The 26,316-nt window shown below is 44.3% G+C and overlaps 1 protein-coding gene and 1 long non-coding RNA gene across 2 annotated transcripts in view; one reads left to right on the forward strand and one right to left on the reverse strand.

Moving 5' to 3' along the window:
• csmd2 (CUB and Sushi multiple domains 2) overlaps positions 1–26,316 on the reverse strand; it is a 2,254,685-nt gene that overhangs the window by 1,935,765 nt on the left and 292,604 nt on the right. Inside the window, exon 2 of the mRNA XM_038801178.1 lies at positions 11,312–11,528. Coding sequence (XP_038657106.1) covers positions 11,312–11,528 — 217 coding nt within the window. The remainder of the gene's footprint in view (positions 1–11,311; positions 11,529–26,316) is intronic.
• The window catches only part of LOC119968254, a 67,401-nt gene that overhangs the window by 35,810 nt on the left and 5,275 nt on the right, over positions 1–26,316 (forward strand). The window lies entirely within an intron of this gene.

A 26,316-nucleotide genomic window follows, 5' to 3' on the forward strand; every position in this document is an offset into this window, starting at 1 on the left:
AGCCTGGTCTAGTAAGCTAGAGTTAGTACACTTAGAGTACGATAGTGTCAACCCACAGCCAGCTGTGTGCATTGTTACAGAAGTTCAATAAATCGTATTGAACCACTCGTATTGAACCAACGCCTACGTTTGGTATATGCTTTACAGTTCATCTGCATCCTGTTGCAGTCCGTGTTACCCCAGGGTGAATAACACAAGAGTAGATACAATTTTTATTTTGAAATGCTGGCCTAATTTCACCGGGGATGGGATTGTTATGTTTTGTTGTTCGCAAGCTGCCGCTCATTTTGGCATTGTGGCTCTATGAGTACCAACATGTCAAGGAAGCTGGGAAATGCAATTTAGGTGAATGGCAAGGCAGTAATTAAGAGCTGCAATTCTAATGTGATTGTTGACAGGCAGGAATAAACTTCATAACGTTTTTGCTACCTAGTTACAAAATTGTAAAATGAAATGTTAACCTTTTCTCCCATATGTGATTTATTGAGCAGGTGTTTCTGCTAAACTGCACTGGTATTTCTCAGTGCAATTCACCAGAAATCTGTCGAACCAGCACAAAAGGTTCCAGGATCTTAAGTACAAAGGATACCTGGTAAAACACAAATTTCTGCCATATTTAGTGCGAGGTTAAAACACATCGTGCGGGGGGCAGAGTGGTGCAGGGGCGGGGCGGTGGCTACATACAAAATTGGCCAAACTGCAGGTTTCCTTTAATTTCACCTGTTTGTAGGCCTTCAAGAAAGTTTGTAATATGAAAAGTGTTTGGTTTTTTTTAGGCGCAAGGTCATTAATGTGTTTCTTTTTATTTGTTCCTGGGGTGTTTGCGTCGCTGGCTAGGTCAGCATTTATTGCTGCTTTCTATGTGGTGTAGGTACACCTACAGTGCTGTTTTTCCTGGATTTTGATCCAAGGACAGTGAAGGTATATTTTAAAAGCTTTTGAATTTAAATTAATTTACTAAGAAACAGGCAACTGAACATCAACTTAACTAGCAAATAGTTCTTCATAGTTGTGAAATATTGTCCGGAATTTGATGGCCGTTCTGCCAGCGGTACCTTGTGGTCCCAACGATAGTGAACCTCCGGTGTCAGTTTCCTGGTTGCAGGGGGGCGTTGGGGTGTATGCAACAGGAAACCCCAATTCAGCGGTGTGACCAGAAGAGCCCACGGCAGCCAATGAGGAGCTGCCTCTGTCGTGTTATGTACTTTGGGATAACACAGGCTGCAACTGGATGCAGCTTTAACCAAAAGATACTCCAGACCTTGAAGTTAGTTCAATCTGATTTATTGAACCAGTAGTACAGTTAGCACAGTTCTCTATGAGTTCGACTCTCTGCTAACCTAAGTGTGGTTACTCTGTCTGACTGAACTAGACTAGCTCTTAGCCACGTGCTGGAGGTGTGATACTGTAAATACACCCTGACTCACTCTGTAGATGTTCATCAGTGGAAAGAGGCGGTGTGTGAGTGCCTCGTGCCTTTTATAGTGAGATACCACCCCTGAGTGTCCTGCTTGCTCATTGGTCATGTCCTGTTCTCTATGTTCATTAGCTGCCTGTCTGTGCCTGTCTGTATATCATTATCTGCATGTCTGCATATCATGACAGCCTCCACTGCTGTGAAACACGCAGCAGGGGTATGGAAAATCCCGTCCATTGTTTTCAGTTGTTTAAAACCGGGTCACTCCCTGATGGTGTACATTGATTGAACTGCTTTTTTTTGTGACAAACTCATTTGAGTTTTTAGTCAAACTGTACTAATTTACTACTCTTAAATATATCATGGATTATTTTGTAAAGCAAAGATTTTCTTTTTAATTACATTCTAAACCACTGCTGAACTGTGTGAGGTTCATAGAAAATTTTAGTTTCAGTGATGTGCAAATGCTTTGATCAGAAACTTGAGAAAGTAAAACACCTCCTAGAATCTTTGAGGAAATTTACACACGGACTGGTGATCGTGACCAGAGAGGAAACTCCAGACCACTATTTAACGAGGAAAATATCAGACTAAGTATTTACGTATAATTATTTTTAAAAGAACAAATTCAAAACTATTTCAACAAAATGAGATAGATTTTTATTTAAACTTGTTAAAATGCCATGGAATATTGGGTCGTTGATTGATTTAATTGCAAGAAAGCATATTGTTTCTTCCTGTAAATAAACCAGTTAGTCATCTCAAATTGTGTCTTACTGTGCCCTTGGTACTGTGCTCTTTAGTCTGCTTTCAACTATATTTAAATAGCAAACATTCAGTGCAAGGATTTTCTCATCTGATCACTGAGTCATTTTTTCAGTTTACTGGATATTTGACAGAAAGTGGTATATGTCAGATCAAAGGAGTTTGTTTACTGGAATACTGCCATTACCGGAACAAAAGAATAGCAATTTCACAAATGGCAAAAGTAAAATGTTACATTTACACTATCAAATTACTGAATGAAAATAAAAAGAGGTAAGCTTCAATGTTGCAACAGTGAGACATTGTAAGTTAATTGGTCTGTCATAAAAAGAATGGAAAATTTTCTGAAGGCCGGGTGAAAGAGTGCCCCAGTGAGAAGCAACCAGAATAGTTATAGAAAGGATCTGTGGCAGGGCGGCACGCTATCGCAGTATTACGCACTGCTGCCTCACAGTGCCGAAGACCCAGGTCCGATCCCGGCCCTGGTCACTGTCCGTGTGCAGTTTGCAAATTCTCCCAGTGTCTGCGTGAGTCTCACCCCCACATCCCAAAGATGTGGATTGGTCACACTAGATTGCTCCTGAATGAAAAAAAAAAGAATTTGCTACTTTAAAATTAAAATAAACATTTTTAGAAAGGATCTGTGCAAAGGAAAACAGGTTTGTGTTTCTAAACTTTCCTCACAACTGATGGGTCAGCCACCTGAAATGTTCATACTATGTTCGCTGATGCTGCCAGGCCTGATGCGTGTTTCCAGCATTTTTGGTCTTCACTTCAGATGTCCAGCAACAGAGTATTTTGCTTTTCCTTTCTCGCCTGCGGGGGTTGGCGGGGGCGGTGGGGGGGGGGGGGGGGGGGGGGGGGGGGGGGGGGGTGAGGGGAAAGTGTTGCAAGCGGGGCGGGATAATCTGAAGAGTGGCCTAAAGCAATTTGTTAAAATTTTTCGCTGTCCTCTCAACGTGTTTTAAGGAAGTATTTGCCAGTGGCAAGATCTTCTGGCACTGCTGCTGTCAACGGACTTCCATTGTTCGCACCCTCCGCCACTGGGAAAAACATGGATAGGGTCATTCGGCAAGGCTAGAAGATCTCGTTGGTGGTAACGGCGGAAAATCCCACCCTTCAATTTTGACCACTTTCCAAATTTTCCTGTCCTGCCCGCAACAATTCCCACCACTGGCACGTCCAGAGAATCCCAGCCCGAAGAAGCCCGAAGATTGGATTTAATTTTCTTTCACTTTTGCATCTTCTCTTTATTGGACTGAATAATTTCCATCCTGGGAGCTAGACTTCATTGCATGTATTTGGTTATTAATTGTTCAGTTTCATGGTTGTGTGGATGCCTGTATCATGCAAATCTTCTGACCTTACATGCTTACACCATGGCAATAACAAGTATTAGCTGGCAGTGCAATGTATTTTTGTGTGATGACGTAGTCCTCTCTATTTTGCTCTGACCAGCATCACACTTTAGAAGTGATTTTTGAGTCTCTGTTGGGGCAGCAACTGAGGCAGGCAGAAAATAAAAACAGCCCTGACTGGAAGTGTACCAGTTACCCAGGTTTTCTGACTCCATCTCAACTCAAGGCCCTTTTGTGAAGAGGTGGGAATGGGGAAAATGGTTTGGGGCAGCCTCTGGCTACCCTTAATAGAAGCTCCCCTGAAACAATTGGCGGCCTGGCTGCAAGATCCATTTTTAAAATTTAAGTTTATTGTTATAACCCACATGATATCTACGTGGATGGACTATTAGCCTCCCCATGAGCCTCTTTGAATATGAGCTTCTGCGCTGAGGGACGAGGGTCCAACATTGAAGCAATGGACTCTAGTTCTTCCCTCCCGAGATGCTGTGGGATCATTTGGTTTGTGGATTAAAAAATATGGCGACCCAACGGACGTTACTGGCCGAGCCATTGTTCGACCTTGAGAAGTCCGTAGAAATTTTGTTCTCAAGAGAAAGTGCAGAAAAGTGAGTACAGGAAAGCAAGGGATGAAAGTGAATAGTGTGGGACGTACACCTTCCCGCCGTTCAGCGCGCCCCCAGATTAGAAACTCCTGGATCCCCGCAGGGGGCAAAAACCTTTGAGGCCACGGCGAACATTGAGTAGGCCAGATACGTCCCCTGAATCGATAGAGGGAAACTCCAGATAATGTGGCATGAGTGGTCAAAGGGATCGCAGGGAGTAAAAGCCACAGGGTGGCCAGCAAACCTGTCATCCCACCCGGAGTAGGCGTCAACCCAGAGCTGTCAGAAGCAGTAAGGATGTTGCCCAAACAGACAGATTGGATAAGACAGTTCAGACCAGGTGACACAGTTTACATTCAAAACTTCTGGGTTGGTGCCACGTGGATCTGAGGAACGGTAGCTCCACAGACAGGGCCAGTTTTATACCAGGTTCAAGCTCAGGACCAATTAATGAATTAGCACGTAGATTAGACCAGACGCAGGAGACCGGCATGGTGGCACAGTGGTTTGCACTGCTGCCTCACAGCGCTGGGGAGCCGGGTTTGTGGAGTTTGCACTTTCTCCCCATGTCTGCGTTGGTTTCCTCTGGGTGCTCTGGTTCCTTCCACAATCCAAAGATGTGCAGGTTAGGTGCATTGGCCATGCTAAATTGCTCCTTAGTGTCCAAAGGTTGGATAGGGTTACAGGGATAGGACGAGGGAGTGGGCCTGGATAGGGTGTTCTTTCAGAGGTTTGCTGCACACACGATGGGCTGAATGGCCTCCTTCTGTACTGTAGACAGCAGGTAGGTAGGCAGTAGGCTTAATGTGAAGCTCCTCGGGAGGTATCACTTTCAACTCAGGCTGCGGCGGCGCCAATGAATCCAAAGGCATTGCCCCCAGGGGGACCCGGCGCAGAGATCCGAGAGGTCAAGGACTCGACCCATCTCTAATTGCCCATGAGACTGTGATGGTGAGCTGCCCTCTTGAACCGCTGCAGTCCATGTGCTATTGATGCCATCCACTGTGCTGTTTTGTCTATTAGCTGCTGGACCTGGGGCATCCCATCGATGGCGGAGAATACTGCTGCCCAGGTACCTTGTTGGGCCCGGATCATGTCAAAGTTTGTATAGTTCGCTGTCCGGGCAAACAGGGCATCTATGACTTCATGGATGCACTTGTGGGCTGCAGCTTGTGAGATGCCACACAGGTTCTCACTCGAGCCCTGGAATGATCCTGAACTTCAGGGCTGCAGTTACCTTGATGGCATCCGGTAGCACGTATCCTCCTCCTCCACATGGTGCCAAGTTGGCGAGGACATGGCACAGATGCTGCATTGTCCACTTGTTGAGGCAGAGCCTCCTGCGGTACACACTGTCTGTCATCTGTTCGAATGACCAGTGGTGTCTGTACACCTTGGACCATTGCAATGGTCCTACCCTCTGGGTCCCTCCTTGGCTTGATGGGCAACCTCAGGTTGTGAGGTACATGGGCCACTGCACTGTCCATTGATATCCAAGATATCGTTCATTGAAATTAATATCTGTAAGGAATTGAGAAAGGGGGACAGACTGACAACCAGTGGTGTCCCTGACCTCGGGATACTCCATTGCCCCATTGCTCCGCATTCTCCCCCTCCCCAATCCCCCATTTCTCTGTCTGCCCCATTCCACCAATGCTCCCCCTCCCCTTTCCCTCATTGCTCCCTCCACCTCATTCCCTCATTGTTATCCCTCCCCCCCCCACATCCCCTGCCATCCATACGCTCTTCCCACACACCCCTGGCGGCAGTGGGGGCGCCTGCTCACCGGACCCCACACCCCGTACCCCTGACACCCGCACGTAATGTTACCTTGGCCAGGCACTGGTCTCCTCCCAGTGCGCACACCCACCCACTCTCTAGTCAGCGAAGTGTCCCCCGTGCTGGGTCCCAGTACTTGGGTGTTGGCTGCTGTGTGTGTGGTGTTGCCTCTCACAATGTTTAGGCACAGTGTCCAGACATCAAGGTGTGATTGGGAAATTAGGCAATGACACCCACACCCTCCTCCAAGTACATGCTACATGACACGCCTACCCACAGGGATCCACTTAGGAGGTGTGAAGTTCTCACTTATTTGTTGTAATTTAGATATCTGTTTTTAGCATTTCTCAGTTCTTTTTTTCCAATTAAGGGGCAATTTATCTGCCCTGAACATCTGTTTGGGTTAGGGGGTGAGACCCACGCAGAGACGGGGGGGGGGGGGGGGGGGGGGGGGGGGGGAATGTGCAAAATCTACATGGAGAGTGACTCGGGGCCTGGATCGAACCCGGGTCCTTGGCGCCATGAGGCAACAGTGCTAACCACAGCTCCACCATGCTGCCCCCTGAAGTGCTCACTTAACTATAATTGCCAATGAGCAATCGTCTTCAGCTGCAGGACTAGAGGCCTTACAGTCAGTGGGAATTATGGGTGTTCAGTGGGACTGGTAGGCTGCGGCTGGGGTTGCCCCATGAATGGAAGCACACGATCAGAGGGTGGCACGGTGGATCCATGAGCACTGAGACACCCATCTCCCCATCCCCCACAGTCGAGGCCATGGGCAGCCACGCCCCCTTCCCCCCACTCCCCAGCCCACACCCTCCTCCAAGTACCAGGGCAGCCACCCTAGTGCACCCGGGTTCATTGCCCGGGAGTGAAGATGGCTACTCCCCTTCTCGGGTTCCCGCAGCAGCCCTTTCGCCAGTTTCACATTTTTAAAAAGAAATACTAATTGATGCCCGTGTGACTACTTGCTGGGGAGGCTGTTAGATCATAGGAGGCCTTTAAATAGGGGGTCATTCCCGTTAATTTTATGGAGATTTATGGAAATCAGGACCCTGATTTTGCCAAAGGGAGCGGACCGGTTATATCGCAAACAGATCGGTGCCCGACACGGTTCTCAATTTGGCCTCTCCTGCAGAATAGCCGGGCCAATCATTCACAGTGACTGAGGAAGCCAAATTTCACTTTTAATGCCTGGTATTTCGGACTTTCTCAATCTTTTTCGACTCTACCTCTGACAATTACTCTCTGAAAGCTGTCTATGAGCCACCTTATTTTTTATGTACAAGCTGAAAACACACAAGATTATATTGCAGTTGGAGGGAGATATGTTTTTAGCATTTCTCAGGATTGGGTACATTTCCTAAACTTGCAGAACAGTTGTGACGATTCTGGATCTTTACAGCAGTTGAAGAGTGGTTGTCATGAATGACAGAATTAAAGGGCAGGTTGTTGAATTCACAATTTGATCCCTGGAATTTGTCAGCAGTGGGAGGAGGTGAAGTGCACAGAATTGCTAACAGTAGTGTGCAAGGTCCTGAGAAGTTGCGATATGTGTTGTACTCAGTGTTTCTGATTAATACTTGGACACTTATGTCAATCAGTCACACAACTGGCAGTACCTACCGAGAACATCAGATCAAATCGAATGCCAATCAGAAGCTGGTTGTTTACCAAAACGTTATAAATTCATTTGAATATGCTTGCATGCATACATATAAATATCATGGCAAATGAGCTAAAATGGGAATGCCTCTCCTTCAGCTTGCTGCACTTTCTGAAATAAAAACATGTATTTCTGCTGGAACAACCGCTAGATGAGAAAAGATCCATGTTCACTTTTTACTGTTCCAGGGCTCACATAACATCAGAAACAAAAATGACTGACAAATCATACGAATCAATCTCCATCAATTAATCTGCAACAGACCCAGAAATAACCCCAGTGTAAAAACAGATACGCAAAAATATTGGCATAAAATGTATACATCCACTCACCACCATGTGGATTGTAGCAGACTGGTTCGTCAGTCTGAGTAGCGAGAGAAGGATTAACAGTAGTGGCGAATCCAAGTAGGAGAATTGTAAATAGTTTAATAAACGTGTTGAAGTTATCTCCACGTCTGAACCTTTGTCAGAGTGAACATCAAGGAAGCAGCTTACACTACGCCAAGAGCATAACAAGACAATGGCAGGCACATGTAAAGTAAATAATAGCGAGGAAAACATGGCCCTTCAACACACAACATTGATACACCGTTCTCCAGTGCTGGTAAAATGAGTTGGCGAAGCATGCTCGTACTTTGCTGGAAAGATGCATGACTTTACATGAAAGTTGAAATCACATTTTCAGCTATATTGGCGAGGATGATTTATTGCCTAACGAATTGAAATGTAAAAGGACAGATCCATGTTGCAAAAAAGAAATTGGTCTAAAATCATCTCTGACAGAACAGTGAAAAAAATCACGGCAGCTACCTCCTTGGTAGCAAAATGATGTAGGAAAAATTCTGCGCTTAGTATCCAATTCCTCAGCAACAAGGATAACTTGCAGTGTGTTGGTTCATAATTCAAAATGTTTATATTACTACAACCAATGGCTGGATAATGAGATATGCTATAAACTATCTTCAAAAGGGACTTCAAAAGTAAACTACCTTTATGTTGAAATAATTGGGACGAACATTTCAATGCAAAGATAGAAAACAAAAAATAAATTACGGCCCACTTCTGCAAGAAGTTCCACATTATTCTGTGAGAGTAACTTTTAAGCATTTCAACAATTGCAGTGAAGAGGAATTAAAATGTTAAACTGCTGCAACAGTGGTCATGTGGTCATGGTCATGGTCATAGGGGCTGTTTAGCACAGGGCTAAATCGCTGGCTTTGAAAGCAGACCAAGGCAGGCCAGCAGCACGGTTCAATTCCCGTAACAGCCTCCCCAAACAGGCGCCGGAATATGACGACTAGGGGCTTTTCACAGTAACTTCATTTGAAGCCTACTTGTGACAATAAGTGATTTTCATTTCATTTCATGTCTGAAGCAACTGTGCCCCTAATATATTCTGTCAGATGTGATCACTGGGTGCAACCTATTGAAACACATTCCATTGGCCAGGAAACAGGAACATTATAGTAATGTTACTGGACTAATAATCCACCAGCCCGAACTAATACTGCAGGGACATGAGATTGAATCCCAACATGGCAGCTGAAAGAATTTAAAATTCAAGTCATACCTGGAATAAAAGGCTAGTCTGAATAATAGTGATAAAGGAAAGAGCAGGATGTTGCAAAAACACATCTGGCCGTTCGCTGGTGGTGGGACTCTCTGGTCCCACCGGCAGTGCACCCCCATCTACGGGTTTCTCGGTGACATGGGGTGGCTTCAATGGGAATTCTCATTGACAGCGGCAGGAACCGAGAATCTCGCTGCCAGCGAACAGCGCACCACCACCTGCTGCAGAGAAATGCGGAGCTGGGGGAACGGAGAATCCTGCCCCATCTGGTTCATCAATGTTTGCCATCCTTATCAGATTTGGCCTCCAGGTGATTCCAGACCCACAGCAATGCGGCTGACTCTTTTCTACTCTTATAAGTCACCCATCAAGTTACACAATTGTGGCAACCAGCTATGGAAATGCTGAAGAAGAATTGAAATGGACAGACCACCCAGCATCCACTTTAGCACTGGAAATGACAAAGACACATCCAGATCAGTCCAACTCTGCAAAGTCCACCTCACTAAAATCTGGGGACCTGTATCAATATTGGGGGAGCCGTCGCATGGACCAATCAAGCAATAGCGTGACATAGTCACATTCAATCAATTACAACTCAACAGCCAATGTCTCAGGCTTCTCCACCACCATCCCACTGGCAGGACAGACCCAGCAGAAGTGGCGGCACGATGGGAGAAGGTGGGAAGGAGTGGCCATGGGGGTCCGCAACAGTGATTCTTAATCTCATGAAGACTCGTGGCGTCAGGTTAGACATGTGCAAGGGAACCTCCTGCTGATTACTACCCACTTAGCTGATCAATCATTGTTCTTCCATGTTGAACACTAATTGGAAGAAGACTGAGGGTAACAAGACACAGAAAGTACTCTGGGTGGGTAATTTCAATATTGATCAACAAGACTGGCTCAGTAGCAGCACTACTGATCAAGCTAGCTAAGTCCTGTAGGATATGTCCCCCAGACTGCTGTAGGAGACCCCCAGAGGGCACGTTTCTCAGCCCAATCATCTTCGGCTGCTTGATTAATCACCTTCCCCCACTACCTAAGGTCCCTGATAATTGCAATGTTCAATACCATTCACAACCCCTCAGATCTGAGCAGATCTCCCCTGCAAGATATGGACAACCTTCAGGCAAGAACTGGACAACAATAGACTTGGGTTGATTATGCCACACAAGTGACAAGGAATCGCCATCTGCTACGAGGAAGAATCTAACTATCTGCCTTGACATTCAGTAGCATTATCTTTGCTGAATCCCCCACTATCAACATCCTGGAGTTACCACTGATCAGAAACTGTATTGGCTACAAGAGCAGTTCAGAGCCCGAAGCTTCTGCAGCAAATAACTCGCCTCCTGACTCCCAAAACCCATCCATCATCTACAAAGCACAAGCAGTCAGGTGTGGTGGAATACTTCCCACTTGCATAGATGCATGCAGCTCCAACAGAAGTTAAAAAACTCAACATCATTCAGGACAAAATAGTTCACCTAATTGGCAACCCATATGACTCCTTGAACAATCATTCCTTTCACTCCCGGTCCATTTGACAGTAGAGCGCACCATACGCAAAATGCACTCCAGCAATTCACGGAGGTTTCTCCGACAGCACCGTCCACATTCGTGACCTCCAGCACCCAGAAGAACAAGGAAAGAAAGGTCATGGAAACACTACCAACTACAAGGTCCCCTCCAAGCCACACACTATCCTGATTTGGAACTACATCGCTGTTCCTTCACTGCCACTGGGTCAAAAGCCTGGAGCTCCCTTCTCAACAACACTGTGGGTGTGTTTCCACCACATGGATTGCAGCAGTTCAAGTAGGCTGCTCACCAACAGCTTCTCAAGGGTAATAAAATGCTGGCCCTGCCAGTGACGCTCGCATCCCATAGATAAACAAGGACTTTCACAAAATCCTCAAACATTGGCAAATTTCACCTTATTTCGGACAAGTAATTCATCAGCAAAGAATGTTTGGGCTTCATGGAATAATCACACAAGCTTGACAACATAACAAAAGACTTTTACATTTTGTTTTACTAAAATGGCTCTCATGCAACAAGAGGTTGACAGGTCGTTATGAAAAGTATTTATATCCAAAGAATGAAATAAGTTTTGTAAAGGAGCCTTCATCAGTGGAAACAGTACCTTGTCCTCAAGTTTTCTTGATGAGGTTGACCATCATAAACTGATAATACATCAAAGTCTTCCTCCAAAGCAAATGATTGAAATGCCAATTGTATTCTATTACGTTCTTCAGTGACAACCGTCCAGGTGCAGTTGGCATAATTTGGATACCCATATGGAAAGCCAGGGCTATCTATGGTTCCATTAGGACCACGTAATGTATCACCACAGTTCTGACCTGAAACACAAATGTATATATTTTGATATTGAAAACATCTGCTAGACAAAGAAAGAGAAAATAGAACATAATTAAACCAGCAAGTGACTTGAAACAGATTGAGAAAGCTCCGATAGGTATGCAAAAAGGAAGAGATTAGTGAATTTAAGCATGGGCCACTTCGAAGCAGAGAAAGAGGAAATTATAATGGGTAATAAACAAATAACAGAGGATTTAACAAATGGACGGAATCCTACTGCCTTGGTTTATAAATCAGGATTGGGGCCACTTGCGGGTCTGAATCATGATTATTTATGAGGCCCACTTGCCTGCATGATCTTGCTGAAGCCGATTAATTAACAGGTCATCATTGTGATCCCTGTCGAATTTTGATTGGTGAATGGGATTTGCAGGTGGGAAGGTCAATAGAAACGCCCAAGGCTGTGGGCACCCTGCAGAAGAGGTGGGTCCTGCTGATGTAGGCAGGAGACTGTGGGCGCATCTCAGGATGAAGGCACCCGCTGGAGATGTCAAATAAAGGTTAAATTAACTGTGCAGCACCTGCCATGCCATAATTATGGGGAAGGAACTCTTCAGCAGAATAGCCTGTGGCCACAGCTTTAGCCTTCCAGTATCTGAGGAGACAGCCTCATTAATCTGTCCCTAAATGAACAGTTAACTGCTCCTAATTATCTACCATTCACTGCCAGGTGGGTGGCTGATGCTGCCATCACCTCACCACCATCAGGATCGCTTTGAAGTGGGAACACGTCAAGCCTTCTACCTGACATACACATTTGAAAAATTCCCTGTCCTCCTGTGTCCAAAGCCAGCTATGTGCAGCTGATAATATTCCACCCTATATATAAAGTTTAGCACAGTGGACTAAACAGCTGCTTGTAATGCAGAGCACGGCCAGCAGTGCGTGTTCAATTCCCATACCGGCCTCCCCGAACAGGTGCCGGAATGTGGTGACTAGGGGCTTTTCACAGTAACTTCATTGAAGCCTACTTGTGACAACAAGAGATTATTATTATATCGGTCTTCATGGTAGATGATATAAAATAAATAACCATTCTGGAAATGCTAGGTATCCAAAGGTCTAATAATAATAGGAATTTAAAGAAATGCATATTAACAAAGAAGTAGACTGGAAAAATAATCGACAAATCTCCTAGACCTGACAGCCTATATCCTAGGCTTATAAGAAAGGTGCCTACTGAGATAGTAGATACAATAGTTTTAATCTTCCAGAATTTTCTAGTTTCTAAAACTGTTCCAATGCATTAGAAGGTAGCAAACTTAACCCTGTGATTCAAGAAAGAAGGCTAGAAAAAAAACAGGGAATTACTGGTCCATTATCCTAATAATATTAAGAGGCAAAAATTCTAGAATCTATTATTCGGGGCCGAGGAACAGGTGAGCAGGGTGGCAGAGTCAGCAGGAATGTTTATTAAATCTATTGCAACTTTACTGAGATTCCATTGAGCAACAGTGGTTCAATTGTGTTTGTATATTCAAAAATCATTCGGTAAGATGCCACACAAGTTACTGTCAGGCAAAATTAGAACTCATGGCCATAATTTTACCTTCCCCCACCGCCTCCCCCACCCTCATTTCACCCAGTGTATTTTAAAGCTGTGGGTGAAAATGTGCAACTTCAGTGTGACATTATGGGAAGTGTTCAGAATACAAGGTAACTGTATTTTAAGGTAAAGATAGATAGTTTTTTGAAGAATAAAGGGATTAAGGGTTATGGTGTTCGGGCCGGAAAGTGGAGCTGAGTCCACAAAAGATCAGCCATGATCTCATTGAATGGCGGAGCAGGCTCGAGGGGCCAGATGGCCTACTCCTGCTCCTAGTTCTTATGTTCTTATGTTCTTATGTACAAAGAGTTAATGTCATATCATAATTAACCACTAGATGGAGCTGGATGCAGAACTATATAAAGCACTGACTCACAGACTTCTGGGAGAAGGCTGGAGAGGAGAGCATAAGTGTAGTGAGAAAGATCAGAATACAGTTATAGAGTTTGGAGACTAGTATTAGTTGAGTGTAGATTGTAGATTACTAGATTATTGTTTACTATGTAAGTAAGTGGTCAATCTTTAATAAGAGGTGTAAATAAATGTTACCTTTGTTAATGAACTTAGCTGTCGTGGTCTTTGTGAACACCACAACATCCACCCTGATAACAAGTCACAAAGAACACCACATTTAGTGTTGGGGTTCCTTGCAGTTTTCTAAATTCCCCAACTTTGCAATGATTTTAGACTGGGGTGGAGAAGCCTTCAGACGGGGAGCCCAACCTTGCCACAGTTGAAGTGGCTATTTCCTGCCCAGCTTCAAGTTTTAGGCTGGATTGAATCTGCATGGTGGAAACCCGAATATAAGGAATATTAGATCTCGGGTGGGAAGGGTTGGGGTGGGGGGTTCATCTCCATCAGAAGTCCCCTTCTGAGTGACGGCACCTTCCCCTTAAGGCTTGCTGATTTCCTGACCTCTGTCCCCCTTACCTATGCCCCAATCACCCCCTCCCAAAACCCCAGGCCTTCCCTACCCTCCCCGTCCCAGGACCCCTTACAGTTACCTGGGTCTCTGGTTCCCAGGACAGAGTTTCAATCAGCTTTATGCAGTTCTTCTTCTGGTCACTGCAGCACTGTTCTGCAGGGAATGAAGAGCTGCCAACCAATCAGATCTCCAAGGCGGACTTCCTCCCAAGTGAGGGACGGAATTCTGGCCTAATGCCAATGAAAGCTCATTAGAGTGTGCATTTGCAGCAGGCAGCTGGAGTCAGTGAGGATCCTAAAACTTCAGGCCCCATTGGACTGGGAGTAAGGTATTAGCATGGTTGGTTAACAAAAATAAAATATAGCATAAGAATAAACATGTAATTTTCAGGCTGGCAGCCTGCAACTCGTGCAGGGTTCTGTGCTTAGGCCAGACCTATTCATGGTCTATATCAATGGATTTATATGAGTGGACCAAGTGTAATATATGCAAATCTGCTGATGATTAAATATTAGGTGGCGAATGCAAAGAGGCATCAAAAGCAGTTAGATAGGTTCAGTGATTGACCAATAACATGAAGGACATACTATAATGTAAATGAGTGTAAAATTACCTAGTTTGGTAGAAAAATTAGAAAAGCAGAAAGATTGGGAAATGTCAGAAGAGGAACTCAAGTGTCCTTGTATACAAATCATGTACAGTGCCGGCAATTAAGAAAGCAAATGGTGTATTAGCCTTTATTACAAAGGGATTGGAGTGTAAGAATGAAAATACCTTGGAGAAACTGTACTTGTACAGTTTGGGGCTCCTTACCTCAGGAAGGATATAGTGCAGCAGGGATATTTTAGATTGATTTTTGAGGTGGGGGGATTTTCCTATGAAGAGAGATTGAGCAAACTAAATTATATTCCCCAGAATCTAGAAAAATGAGCGGCGATCTTGCAGAAACATGAAATTTGGAACGAGTAAAGATGCTGGGATGATAGTCCCCAGGCTGGGGAACCAAGAACTAGGAGTCATTGTAGAAGAATAAGGGGTTGGCCATTTAGGATTGTGATGAAAGTAAATTTCTTCACTCACAGGATTGCAATCCTTGGAATTTTCTACTCCAGAAAGTTGTGGATGCTAAGATGTTGAGTATATACAAACGTCCGCTGAACGGGGCATTTAGTTGGGTGTTACTCGGCGCTTTCGCCATTATTTTTGGCCTCGGCAAGCCAGTCCTCATTTGAGCTGAGCTTGCCAGTGCAGGAAGACTACTCGTGGATCCCGGTACCATTTTTTGACCCCCCCCCCCCCAATTGCATACCCACTGCCATTCAGGACCTCCCCACTTCACCCAACTTACCACTTCTGGGTCCCCTCTTACCCCAGCTCTTATGGGCAAGCCCCCCCCCCCCCCCCCCCCACCACAGGCCTGATCCCTGGCATGCAAAAACTGTCACCTGGGCATGCTGGCAGTGCCTCTGCCAGCCTGGCAGTGCCAGTGGGGCACCCTCTCAATTCCAGATTGGCACTGCCAGGGTGTCAGGTTGGCAGTGACAAGTTGCCCAGGTACCAGAGGGCGTGTCACGGTATCACTTTGCCTTGTCCCTGACCCCCCAGGGCCTCAACTCCACAGCGAGACCTCCCAGGTGCCATCACGACTGGTTCATGACTTTGTGAACAAGTAAGAAACAGTGCCCGGTTGAAACCTCACTGGCGAGGCTGGTGAATCCCGGGCTCCAGATGAATTGGGCATGCGAATATTTAAATTAGCCGAATGGAACATTTAAATATGCACATCTGGATCTCACCCAGCAAGACGTTTCGAGGATCACAATTCTCGATCCAGGCCTCTTCCGAGATTCAACTGCCTCACCCCAACACCAAGTCAGGCACGACAAGGTCGCTGAATCGCGACTTAAGAACATCAAAGCGTGCGCGCATAATGTGGCAATTGAATTGAAGTATATTGACCATGGGCTTATTAAATGGCAGAGGAGGCTGTAAGGGCTCTATTGCCTGCCCCTGTATATTCTTATGACATGCTCCACCATTTTTCTTAACTTATCTGATTCAAAAGGAAGATGTAACTGTAGATAAAAACGGTTTCCACACAGTAGCAAATCAAAGCGTATAATTTTTCTGTATTATGCCACAAAGCATTGAAGTTAAACAAAACATGCCCACATGGGTGTCACCTCCACAACCCAAAGATGTGCAGGGACGGTGGATTGGCCACGCTAAATTGTCCCTTAATTAGAATAAAAAGAATTGAGTACTCTCAAGTTAAATTTTTTTTTAAAGTTAAACATTACATTTCACCACTTGGTCACCTAACTTACAAGAAACAGTCATCTGGGATGTTTATTAAGATTCAATGACGTGACTGAGGAGGAAACATATGTCAGTGGAAAAATAATACAGGAATTGAAACGGAATAATTTGCTGTTTAAACTTTAATCCCAGCCTCACTCCAGCTCGATGCTACACCAATTTTGTTCGAATGTATTGTAGGCATTCTGCACCATAGCTTCTGCCAATAGTGGTGCGAAGAAATCTGCAGGGACAACACAAGGGTAATCCCAAGGCTAACATTCACCTACTAAAACTAAAACGGGCAGCACAGTAGCATGGTGGTTAGCATAAATGCTTCACAGCTCCAGGGTCCCAGGTTCGATTCCCGGCTGGGTCACTGTCTGTGCGGAGTCTGCACGTCCTCCCCGTGTGTGCGTGGGTTTCCTTCGGGTGCTCCGGTTTCCTCTCACAGTCCAAAGATGTGCGGGTTAGGTGGATTGGCCATGCTAAATTGCCCATAGTGTCCTAAAAAGTAAGGTTAATGGGGGGGGGGGGGGGTTATTGGGTTACGGGTATAGGGTGGATACGTGGGTTTGAGTAGGGTGATCATGGCTCGGCACAACATCGAGGGCCGAAGGGCCTGTTCTGTGCTGTACTGTTCTATGTTCTATGTTCTAAAACAGTGCAATTTAAGTCAGGTACCTAACCGAATTAGGGACAGGAAGGTCAAAAAGAAAACTTCACAGTTGTACTTGAATACATCGTGACATTGGACCATTGGCTTGACTTTCTAAGCCAAATTACACAATGCCACAATTCTAATATTTTTATTACACTAACCTCCGTGTCAAACTGAGAAGACACAAAAACATCATAAAATAATAATTATCCACAAAATACAACAAATGAATTAATTTGAGATTGAGATGTGTTTAATTTACTGCGGTATTTAGGCGGTTCAAACATACCCTAAAACAAACACATTCTGACCAAATGGGTACATTTTTGGCACTGTCATTTTATATTTGCAATTGACTGCAGATGTTTTGATGATTTATTTTATTTTATCAATGGAAATATGCTCTTGCTCCAGCATTGAGTTTGTGTTTTCAGCTTCTGGCCAAAATAGATGTCTTTCTCGTTTGATATCCCTCCTTCTAATTAACCCATTACATGATGTTTGCACCCCAAAATTGTACCAAGACGTATTCATTGAATAACAATTGTCCTGAAGTCAACAATTTACCATTGATGGTATTAGATTATGACAATGGGGAGCAATAAGAAAGGCACAGCATCTTAAAACTTCAAAATACTGTGCCAGACACTGAATGGGTGTTTGTGTTGACATTGTCAGTTTCCCACTTGAATCATGCCAGAAAGGCAAAGAACCTGTGGTGGATTCATTGCAAAGAGAAATCAAGTTGAATGTCCAGATATTCAAACATTCATTTATATACAAAACGGCAACAAAGCATTCCCACAACATCTTGGAAGAGGTTCTAACTTTACATCAAAAATTGTTCATGTTGTGGGATAACACTAAAGAAGGAAATGTAATTGGTAGCACATAGCAATGTTCTATCTTCATATAAGTATTGTTTAAAATCCTGATTAATTTATGTTATCACCACTGGACCTCATATGATGTCTTGAACAGTTTCCTTTAATTCAAGGTAAAGGGGGTCATTTGGAATAATGTGGCCTCCTAAAAGATCTGCCAGGAGACAAGGCCATGTAATCTGGTTGGCATGGGAACAGGGGCTCAGGTCAAAATTTACTGGAAGTAAGGTACAAGTTTCAATACCCAGACACAAAAGAGGAGGCTACATCTCTTGCTCTGTACAGACTTTGAGTCAGCCAGAGAATTTTAAAGGAAGATGACCCACAACAGACGCTGCTACGACAAGAGGGGAAAAGGAGAGTTTTCAGGTTAATCTTCAAGCAGGGTACTGATGAGTACAGATACCCTGTTCTAAAAAATGAAGCTTGTTGAGAGTTAAAGACCAAAGAGTTGCCAAAGGGTGCCTTGCTGCTGGAAGTTCATTTGAGTAAACTTAGAAGACTGAGCGTTTGAAAGGACATTAGAGGATTCAACCTAGTGAGGGAGGGAGGCGAGATACTGTAAAAGCTGGGAGCAGTTTGAGGACAAAAGGACTTTGGAGAAAATGGATTCTGTGCATATTCTAATGCCAATGGTAGATAACTGTTCCACTGTTATTTCTATCTTATCAATTTGCTATAGAGTCTGACGACATTAAAGGAAGGAAATAACTAAGAAATGTCACTTAAAGACATTGAAGAAGTCAGTGTTAATTACAACTCTGCAAAATACAAATTTTCTATCACATAAAATACCGTTACTGATTTTAAAAGTTGTTACTTGGGGAAAAATCCACTTTCCGATTTTATCACACTGCTTGTATTTTCCCTGTATTAGAATTGTAGCCACCGAAGTTGGCCATTCCCTCAATACAAAATGGAGGAACGCAAAGCTTGCAGGTTAAAATGGATAATGTTTACAGCACAAGCAGGCTGCACCAAGCCAATGTGTATTCTGTCTGCTGAGAGAGCAGACAGCACCGAAGCGAACATTCCGCATACTAATGAGGCAATCTCCGGGATAGTTAACATAGTAATGGAACGATCCCAGGGACAATGGACACAAATAGGGAAGTGATTGCAACAGTGTATAGGATACCAGACACCCCGGCACCAGCGGGGTTCAAAGACAAAGCACCTGAAGGCCCGCCCAGTAGCCAAGGAACAGACTCAGTATTGGGGGGATTCAAACATATCGATTGGGAAGAGACCCAATCGATTACCAGCAGGAAAAGGGTCCGCCCAAAAGGGCGCGAAGCCCTGGGACCTATAAAAGACAGGTCCCACACATAGTTCGTTCTTCCTGACCCGCCCTCCTCTCTGGACCAGCATCTCGACCAGCTTTTGCCAAAGAAGACCTTGAACGAGAGAGAGGAGAGGTTTGGGACAGCAGCCGCCAGCAAGTAAGTGTCTCACAATGATCGCTACCAGAGATAGACACTCCTGACCCCTTTTTAACCCATACCAACCTGAAGTCTGCAGATCAGAGCAGAGCAAGAGGCCTTGTCCCCTGATCCGGCAGTTCACTTCGAGGTAAGTATTGGTTTATTTAGTGGTAGGAATAGTTTAATCATCTTAGCGTGTGCATGGGTAGTATTATAATTGTATTATAATAAACTCAGTTGTTTGAACTTACTAATTGGTGTATAGTTTTATTGCTTTGAACTTGACCTTGAAACTTGTGGCGGTATCTTAACGATACCTGGCGACTCCAGAGCTAAGTAACGAAACAGAGCCAAATTGAGTGTTAAGCACACTCACCCAGAATGAGCAACAGAATGTACTCAGATACACAAAGTATGTAACAGCCAAGGATTTCAAGTTATTATCTGAGCAACTACATATACAGCATTTACATCCTGCAATTTCATTTCATTTCAATTCAACAGTGAGATTATGCTAATTCCATTGTGGGTTTTGGAAAGTAGTAAGTAATCGCAGTAACTTCAGAATTCTGCAGAATTATTTCCTTTAAAGATACATCACCAGATTTATTTCACAGAGACAACAGAAACTCTTGATTTTCTAACAGTCTTTTGACAAGGTGAGGTGGGGTTGCGGGGTGGGCGGTTGTTGAGGTCAAAAGGCTCCCCTCTTTTCCCATTCATTTGATCAGAACAGGAATAACAAGATCTATTTTTAACTTAAAAGGGTAAATTACCAATTTCTAAATGTTTTATCTATTTAATTTACAGGCTGTGATCATAAAATAACCAATCAGGTAGGATTTACTGAGTTTGAGAAAGAAAGCGTTTAATTTTATAGCACATCGATCTCAGGAAAACACACACTAAACTCTACTTGTACACACTTGGCGGGCCTGCACATCCATAATTATAAATTGCAGATTGAGGAAGGATAGGTTGATCATGTTAGAGTCCATATATAAAAAGAACATACTCAGTGGTTCTGCTGGCAGTTGCTTTTTCAGTGGTCCTTATGTTTCGATTTAAAGTTACGGCCAGTTAATTTAGTTGTTTTAAAAGGAGATATGCTTCTGGTTGATGTTGATCAGTAAACAGGACTTAAAGTTTACTCGGAAGAGTGGAGAGAGAGTGAGGCTCAAAGTCTTCAGTGGCTTGTCCTCAGTTCATCAGCACCTTAGCATCAATTCACTTCAAAAATGTACTATTTAAACACACAAAATTGGTTTACTGGTCATATAACCTGCTCTTTCCACTGTCCGGGGTTGGCGGGTTGGGGGGGGGGGGGGGGGGGGGGTGCAGGAAGCGGCAGTCTGTGGTGGGGGGAATGCCTCAAGGGCAGCTATTCAGAATGATTCAGTAGGTAGCTGGATTAGCTCATGTCCGCAATGTCACCTTAGCTATTGTGAAAAAGATGCTTGTCTTCATGCCTTATTAATAGCACAGGAGGTGGGGTCTTTCACACTCTTTAGGTGAGATCTTCACAGACTCAGCATCTCCATTCCAATGAATTGGAATATGGACAGCATAGTATTGCAAAATGGGGCAGCCATACTTTTACTGTGATTTCCACTCACCACTTTCATTGTTGTTATGACCATAATAGATGTTAAACAGCCTGGCAGTTCAGTGCAATACTGAGAAAGTGTCACCATCGTTTGAGTGAGACATAAAACCTCTCAGGTTATTTCTTTCTTTGTTTTATGGGATGAGAGCATCACAAGGTAGACCAGCATTTATTGTCCATCCCTAGTTGCCCTTGGGAAGATGGTAGTGAGCTACCTTCTTGAGCTGCTGCAGTCACCCACACTGTTAGGAAGGGATTTCCAGGATTTTGATTCTGTGATAGTGAAGGAACAGCGATATATTTCTGGACGGTGCGTGACATAGACGGAAATTTCCAGGTGGTGGTGTTCCAGGTATCTGCTGCTCTTGTCTCTGTAGATGGTAGTGATGTGGATTGGAAGGTTCTGCCTAAAGAACCTACATGAGTTCCTGGAGTACATCTTGTAGACAGTATGTCCAGCTGCCAGTGGGTGGTTTAGCACAGGGCTAAATCGCTGGCTTTTAATGCAGACTAAGGCAGGCCAGCAGCACGGTTCAATTCCCGTACCAGCCTCCCCGAACAGGTGCCGTAATGTGGTGACTAGGGGCTTTTCACAGTAACTTTATTGAAGCCTACTCATGACAATAAGCGATTTTCATTTCATTTCATTTTTGGTTGTGGTGGAGGGGTTGAACGTTTGTGGAAGGGGGAGGAATCAAGTGGGTTGCTTTTCCTGGTTGATGTCAAGCTTCTTGAGTGTTGTTGCAGCTGCACTCATCCAGGCAAATGGAGAACATTCTATTGCAGTCCTAACTTGTGCCATGTCGATGGTGGACAGGCTTTTGGGAGTTAGGAGGTGATTCACGCACCCCAGGACACTTCGCCTTTGACCTGCTCTGGTTGTCACATTATTTATATGGTGAGTCCAGTTCTGTTTCTGGTCATTGGTAACCCCCAGGATTTTGATAGTGAGAAAGTCAGTGATGATAATGCCATTAAAAGTCAAGGGATAATTCTTAGATCGTATCTTGTGTCATGAATGCAAGAAATTGGTACATATATTGTATTTTATATCTGCTGCAGTACGGTTTTTAAAAACCTCTCAAGGTATATATTTGTTGAAGTAATATTATTAAAGAACCTAGGTTAAGGTATCGTGACTGTGTGCTTGATAATCCTGTAATTAAGAAGTCATAAAAGGTGAGGTCATGATTGTTTCTAACCATTTACCCATTTACATATAGAGGGCAAATGTAACATTGTTGTAGTTGCTGCAGATTCCCTGGAGAGTAAATCATTTATGAGGGCTTGTATTTAGTCCAAGTTAAGCAGGTCCTATGACAGGTCTTAATGGGATACAAATTATGTAATTATGGGAGGGTCTATCTGTAGTTTTGCAGTTTGCCATAAGGTTTGAGTCTGACAAGACAGAAGGATTTTTAAGTTGAATAGCAGTTTTGCCAAATGCAGCTAGGTTGAGCAGAAATGTATTGCTTTTGCTCATGAAAGGGTCTCTGTAATGGTAAACCAAATTACTTTGATGGTTAATGTGGTTACTTGTGTGTTTAAATCAAAGTTTGTTTCAACACCAAAGGTACCTATTGGGCAGCGTCATCACTCCTGAGATGAAGTATTCTTCCCTCATAGTTGTATAAATTGAAAAAAGAATGTTTGGGATTCTTGTCTGGTATCCTAACAAGTGTCGGGATCTGATCCAGTATCCTAACACTTGTTGGAGATGGTCATTGTGTGGTTAAATGTGACTTGTCATTTGTCAATTCAAGCCTGGATATTGTCCAGCTGTTGCTGCATTTCAACATACATGGCTTCAGTATCTGAGGGGTTGCAAATGGTGCTGAACATAGTGCAGTCATCAGCGCACATCTCCACTAATGAGCTTATGTTGGAAGGAGGGTCATTGATGAAGCAGCTGTAGATGGTTGGGTTTAGGACACTACCCTGAGGATCCCTTGCAGTGATGTCTTTGAGATGAAATGACTGACTTCCAACCACCACAGCTATCTTCCTTTGTTCTAGCTATCACTCTAACAGAAGAGAGGTTTCCCTTATACCCATTGACTAGGGCTTCTTAATGCCATACTCATTCAAGTGCTGTTTTTATGTCAAGGACAGGCACTCTCACCTCATCTCTGACATTCAGCTTTTTGTCCATGTTTGAAACAAGGTCAGGTGCTGAGTGACCCTGATGGGACCCAAACTGAGCATCTGAAAGCAGATTATTGTGGTTAAATGCCGTTGGTAGTGTTGTCATGGACCACTTCCATCACTTTACTGATGGGGCAGTAATCGGCCAGGTTGGATGTTTCCTGTTTCTTGCGTGCAGGACATACCTGACAGATTCCCAGCAGATACCAGTCTTATAGCTGTGCTGGAACAGCTTGGCTATGGGCGCTGCAAGTTCAAGAGCACAAGCCTTCCGTACTATTGTCAGAATGCTGTCAGAGCCCATCTCCTTTGCAGTGTGCAATGCCTTCAGCCATTAAGTACAGGGGTATTTGTGGAGCCTCCTCCTCCAGTGAGTTCCTTAATTGTCCACTACCATTCATGGCTTGATGTGGCAAGACTGCAGACCTTAGATCAGATCCGTTGATTGTGAGATTGCTTTGCTCTGTCTATTACTTGCTGCTTATGTTGTTTGACATGGAGTTAGTCCTGTGTTGTAGATTCACCAGTTGATGCCTCATTTTTAGGTATCCCTGGTGTTGCTCCTGGCATGCTCTCCTGCGCTCTTCATTGAACCAGGGTTAGTGTTAATGGTAGAGTGGGGGATATGTCGGTCAATGTGCTTACAGTTTGTGATTGAGTACAATTCTGCTACTGCTAGTGGCACACAGCTCCTCATGGAAACACTGTTTAGAGTTGCAGATCTGTTTGAAGTCTATCCCATTTAGTACGGTGGTAGTGCTACACAACCTGATGGAGGGTATCCTCAACCTGAAGATAGGACTTCGTCTCCACAAGAACTATTTAGTGGTCACTCTTACAGATACTGTCATGGACACATGTATCTATGGTAGGCTATTTGGTGAGCATGAGCTTAAGCGTGTTTTTCCGTCTTGTTGGCTCCCTCTGTCCTTGGGACCCGGCCAGCTTGGTCTGTGACACTACTACAGAGCCACTTTTGGTGATGGACACTGATGTCCTCCGCCCAGAGTACATTCTGCAGCCTTGCCACCCTTATTGATGTCCAAAATGGAGTACTCATTAATCAGGTGAGGGGGCACAGTACATGGTAATCAGCAGGTTTCTTTTCCCATGTTTGACCTGGTGACATGAGACTTCATGGGGTCCAAAGTCAATGTTGAGGACTCCCAGGACAACTCCCTCCTGATGTTATGCCACGGTGCTGTCACTTCTGCTGGGCCTGTCCTGCCGGTTGGATAGGACATACCCAGGAATGGTGATTGTGATAAATGCAAGCAATTGTTATATTTTATATTGTTGTAGTGAAATTATTTTTAAAACCTGGGTAATATGCAAGCAGACTGTGGGCGGGATTTTCTGAAAATGGGGCTATGTCCCCATGCCGGCAGGAAAACCAGCGCCAACGACTCCGGCGTCAACGGCCCCCTAAGGTGAGGAATTCTCACCTTTCTAGGGGCTAGATTGCAGCCGGAGTCATCCTCGCTGCTCCAGCTGCCACCGAAAGGCCAGCGTGAGTTCTCACATGCACAGAACAGCTGGTGTGATATTGCGCATGCGCAGACTGATCGGCGTATTTCCACGCAAGCATGAAGTGAACTCATAGAATTGTTCCCTCTTGCTGTCAAGCTTTTTTTTAGTTGGATTGCTCGTTCAATTAAATTAATCCAGGCAATATAAAATACCCTTGCCATTGGCTTTTGGATTAATATTCCATAGAATCCCTACAGTGCCGAAGGAGGCCGTTTGGCTCACTGACCCTCTGAAGGAGCATCCTAACTAGCCCACAACCAGGCCCTACTCTCATAACCCCTAATCTGCACACCTTTGGCATGAAAGGGGCAAATTTAGGCTGGTCAATCCACCTAATCTGCACATCTTTGGGAGGAACCTGGAGCACCTGGAGTCAACCGATGCAGACACGGAGAGAATCTGCAAACTCCGCATCACCCAAAGACAGAATTGAACACAGGTCCCTGATGCATGAAACAGAAGTGCTAACCACTGTGTCACCGTGCTGCCTTTGTGCCACCGTTCTGCCCTGGTAGTACGACTTTGGGGGAGATGGTGGTGCGATGGTAATGGCACTGAACTAGCAATCCAGAGGTCTAGGTTAATGCTCTGGGGAAAAGAGACAAATCCCACCAAGGCAACTGGTGAAATTTAAATTCAATTGACAAATCTGGAATTGAAAGGCAAATATCATCAATTGCTGTAAAAGGCCCATCTGGTTCACTAATGGCAGACGGAAATCTGCCCTCCTTACATGGTCTGGTCTACATATAGTTGATTCTTAACTGCGCTCTGAAATGATCTAGCAAGCCATTTTTCTTCCAAGGGTACAACCACTAATATGAAACAGCACTATGCCTTTTCCAACCTGGATCTCAAAAATGTTGTGAAGGAAACAACTGTCGGAATGATTTTGTTCAAGTAATCAGAAAGATCATAAACAGGACTGCGTTCAATGGAACGTCTGACTACTGCAGTCTTCCTCTAAAACCTGCCAACCGACTCGACAGAAAATGGCCAATTGTTCATGAGACAATGTTTTACACAATTAACAAGTTGCTCTAAAACTTCGCACAGAGTTTAAAGTTCGCAGAGTGCAACAATGGGCTTGTTTCACAAATTTTGAAACGTTCATCCGTGCTGTAGTTTGATCTTAAATTTCTGCGCCACCGTGCTGCCCTGCATGCCGCCCAATTAAGTTATTGTTAAAATTAGAACATGGGCAACATATAGACTTGGAAACCGAGAAGTCAGCGGAGTTGAGTTAATTGCATTTTAATCATGTAAGGGTTGGAGTACAAAGAACTAGCTGGGCAAGATGATAAAAACTTGATGAGGTTGCCAAGATACAACTCGCCAATTGCTGAGCCTCAAGAAGGCTGTTTCTGTCGATCAGAATTGATCCCATGGGCAGCAAGTGCTGAGCTGGGTATAAGAAATGTTGCCCTGAGGTATCCACTAGCTAGCTCAGGACAGAGTAGTCTGTTCAACTACTTGGAGACTGGAAAGAGAGAACTGATCGATCACTTGCCCGTTCCGACTCTTGGGCAAGCCCAGGCAACCTTGTGCATGTGGATGCGTGAGTCTTATTGAATGTAAGATTTTTAGAGTGATGAATCAATGTGTTGTGCATAAGCAATAATTTCATAGTCTTGAGTTGCTGATATGCAGAGTTAGCCTCCGCACCAGAAGGGGGAACAGGAACTTTCAAAATGTGCTATTTTCTTACAAGAGGCACTCAAAACATTCTCCTGGAAAGCAGCCAAGTGTT

The sequence above is a fragment of the Scyliorhinus canicula genome, chromosome 1 (assembly GCF_902713615.1).
Source record: "Scyliorhinus canicula chromosome 1, sScyCan1.1, whole genome shotgun sequence".
NCBI lineage: Eukaryota > Metazoa > Chordata > Chondrichthyes > Carcharhiniformes > Scyliorhinidae > Scyliorhinus > Scyliorhinus canicula.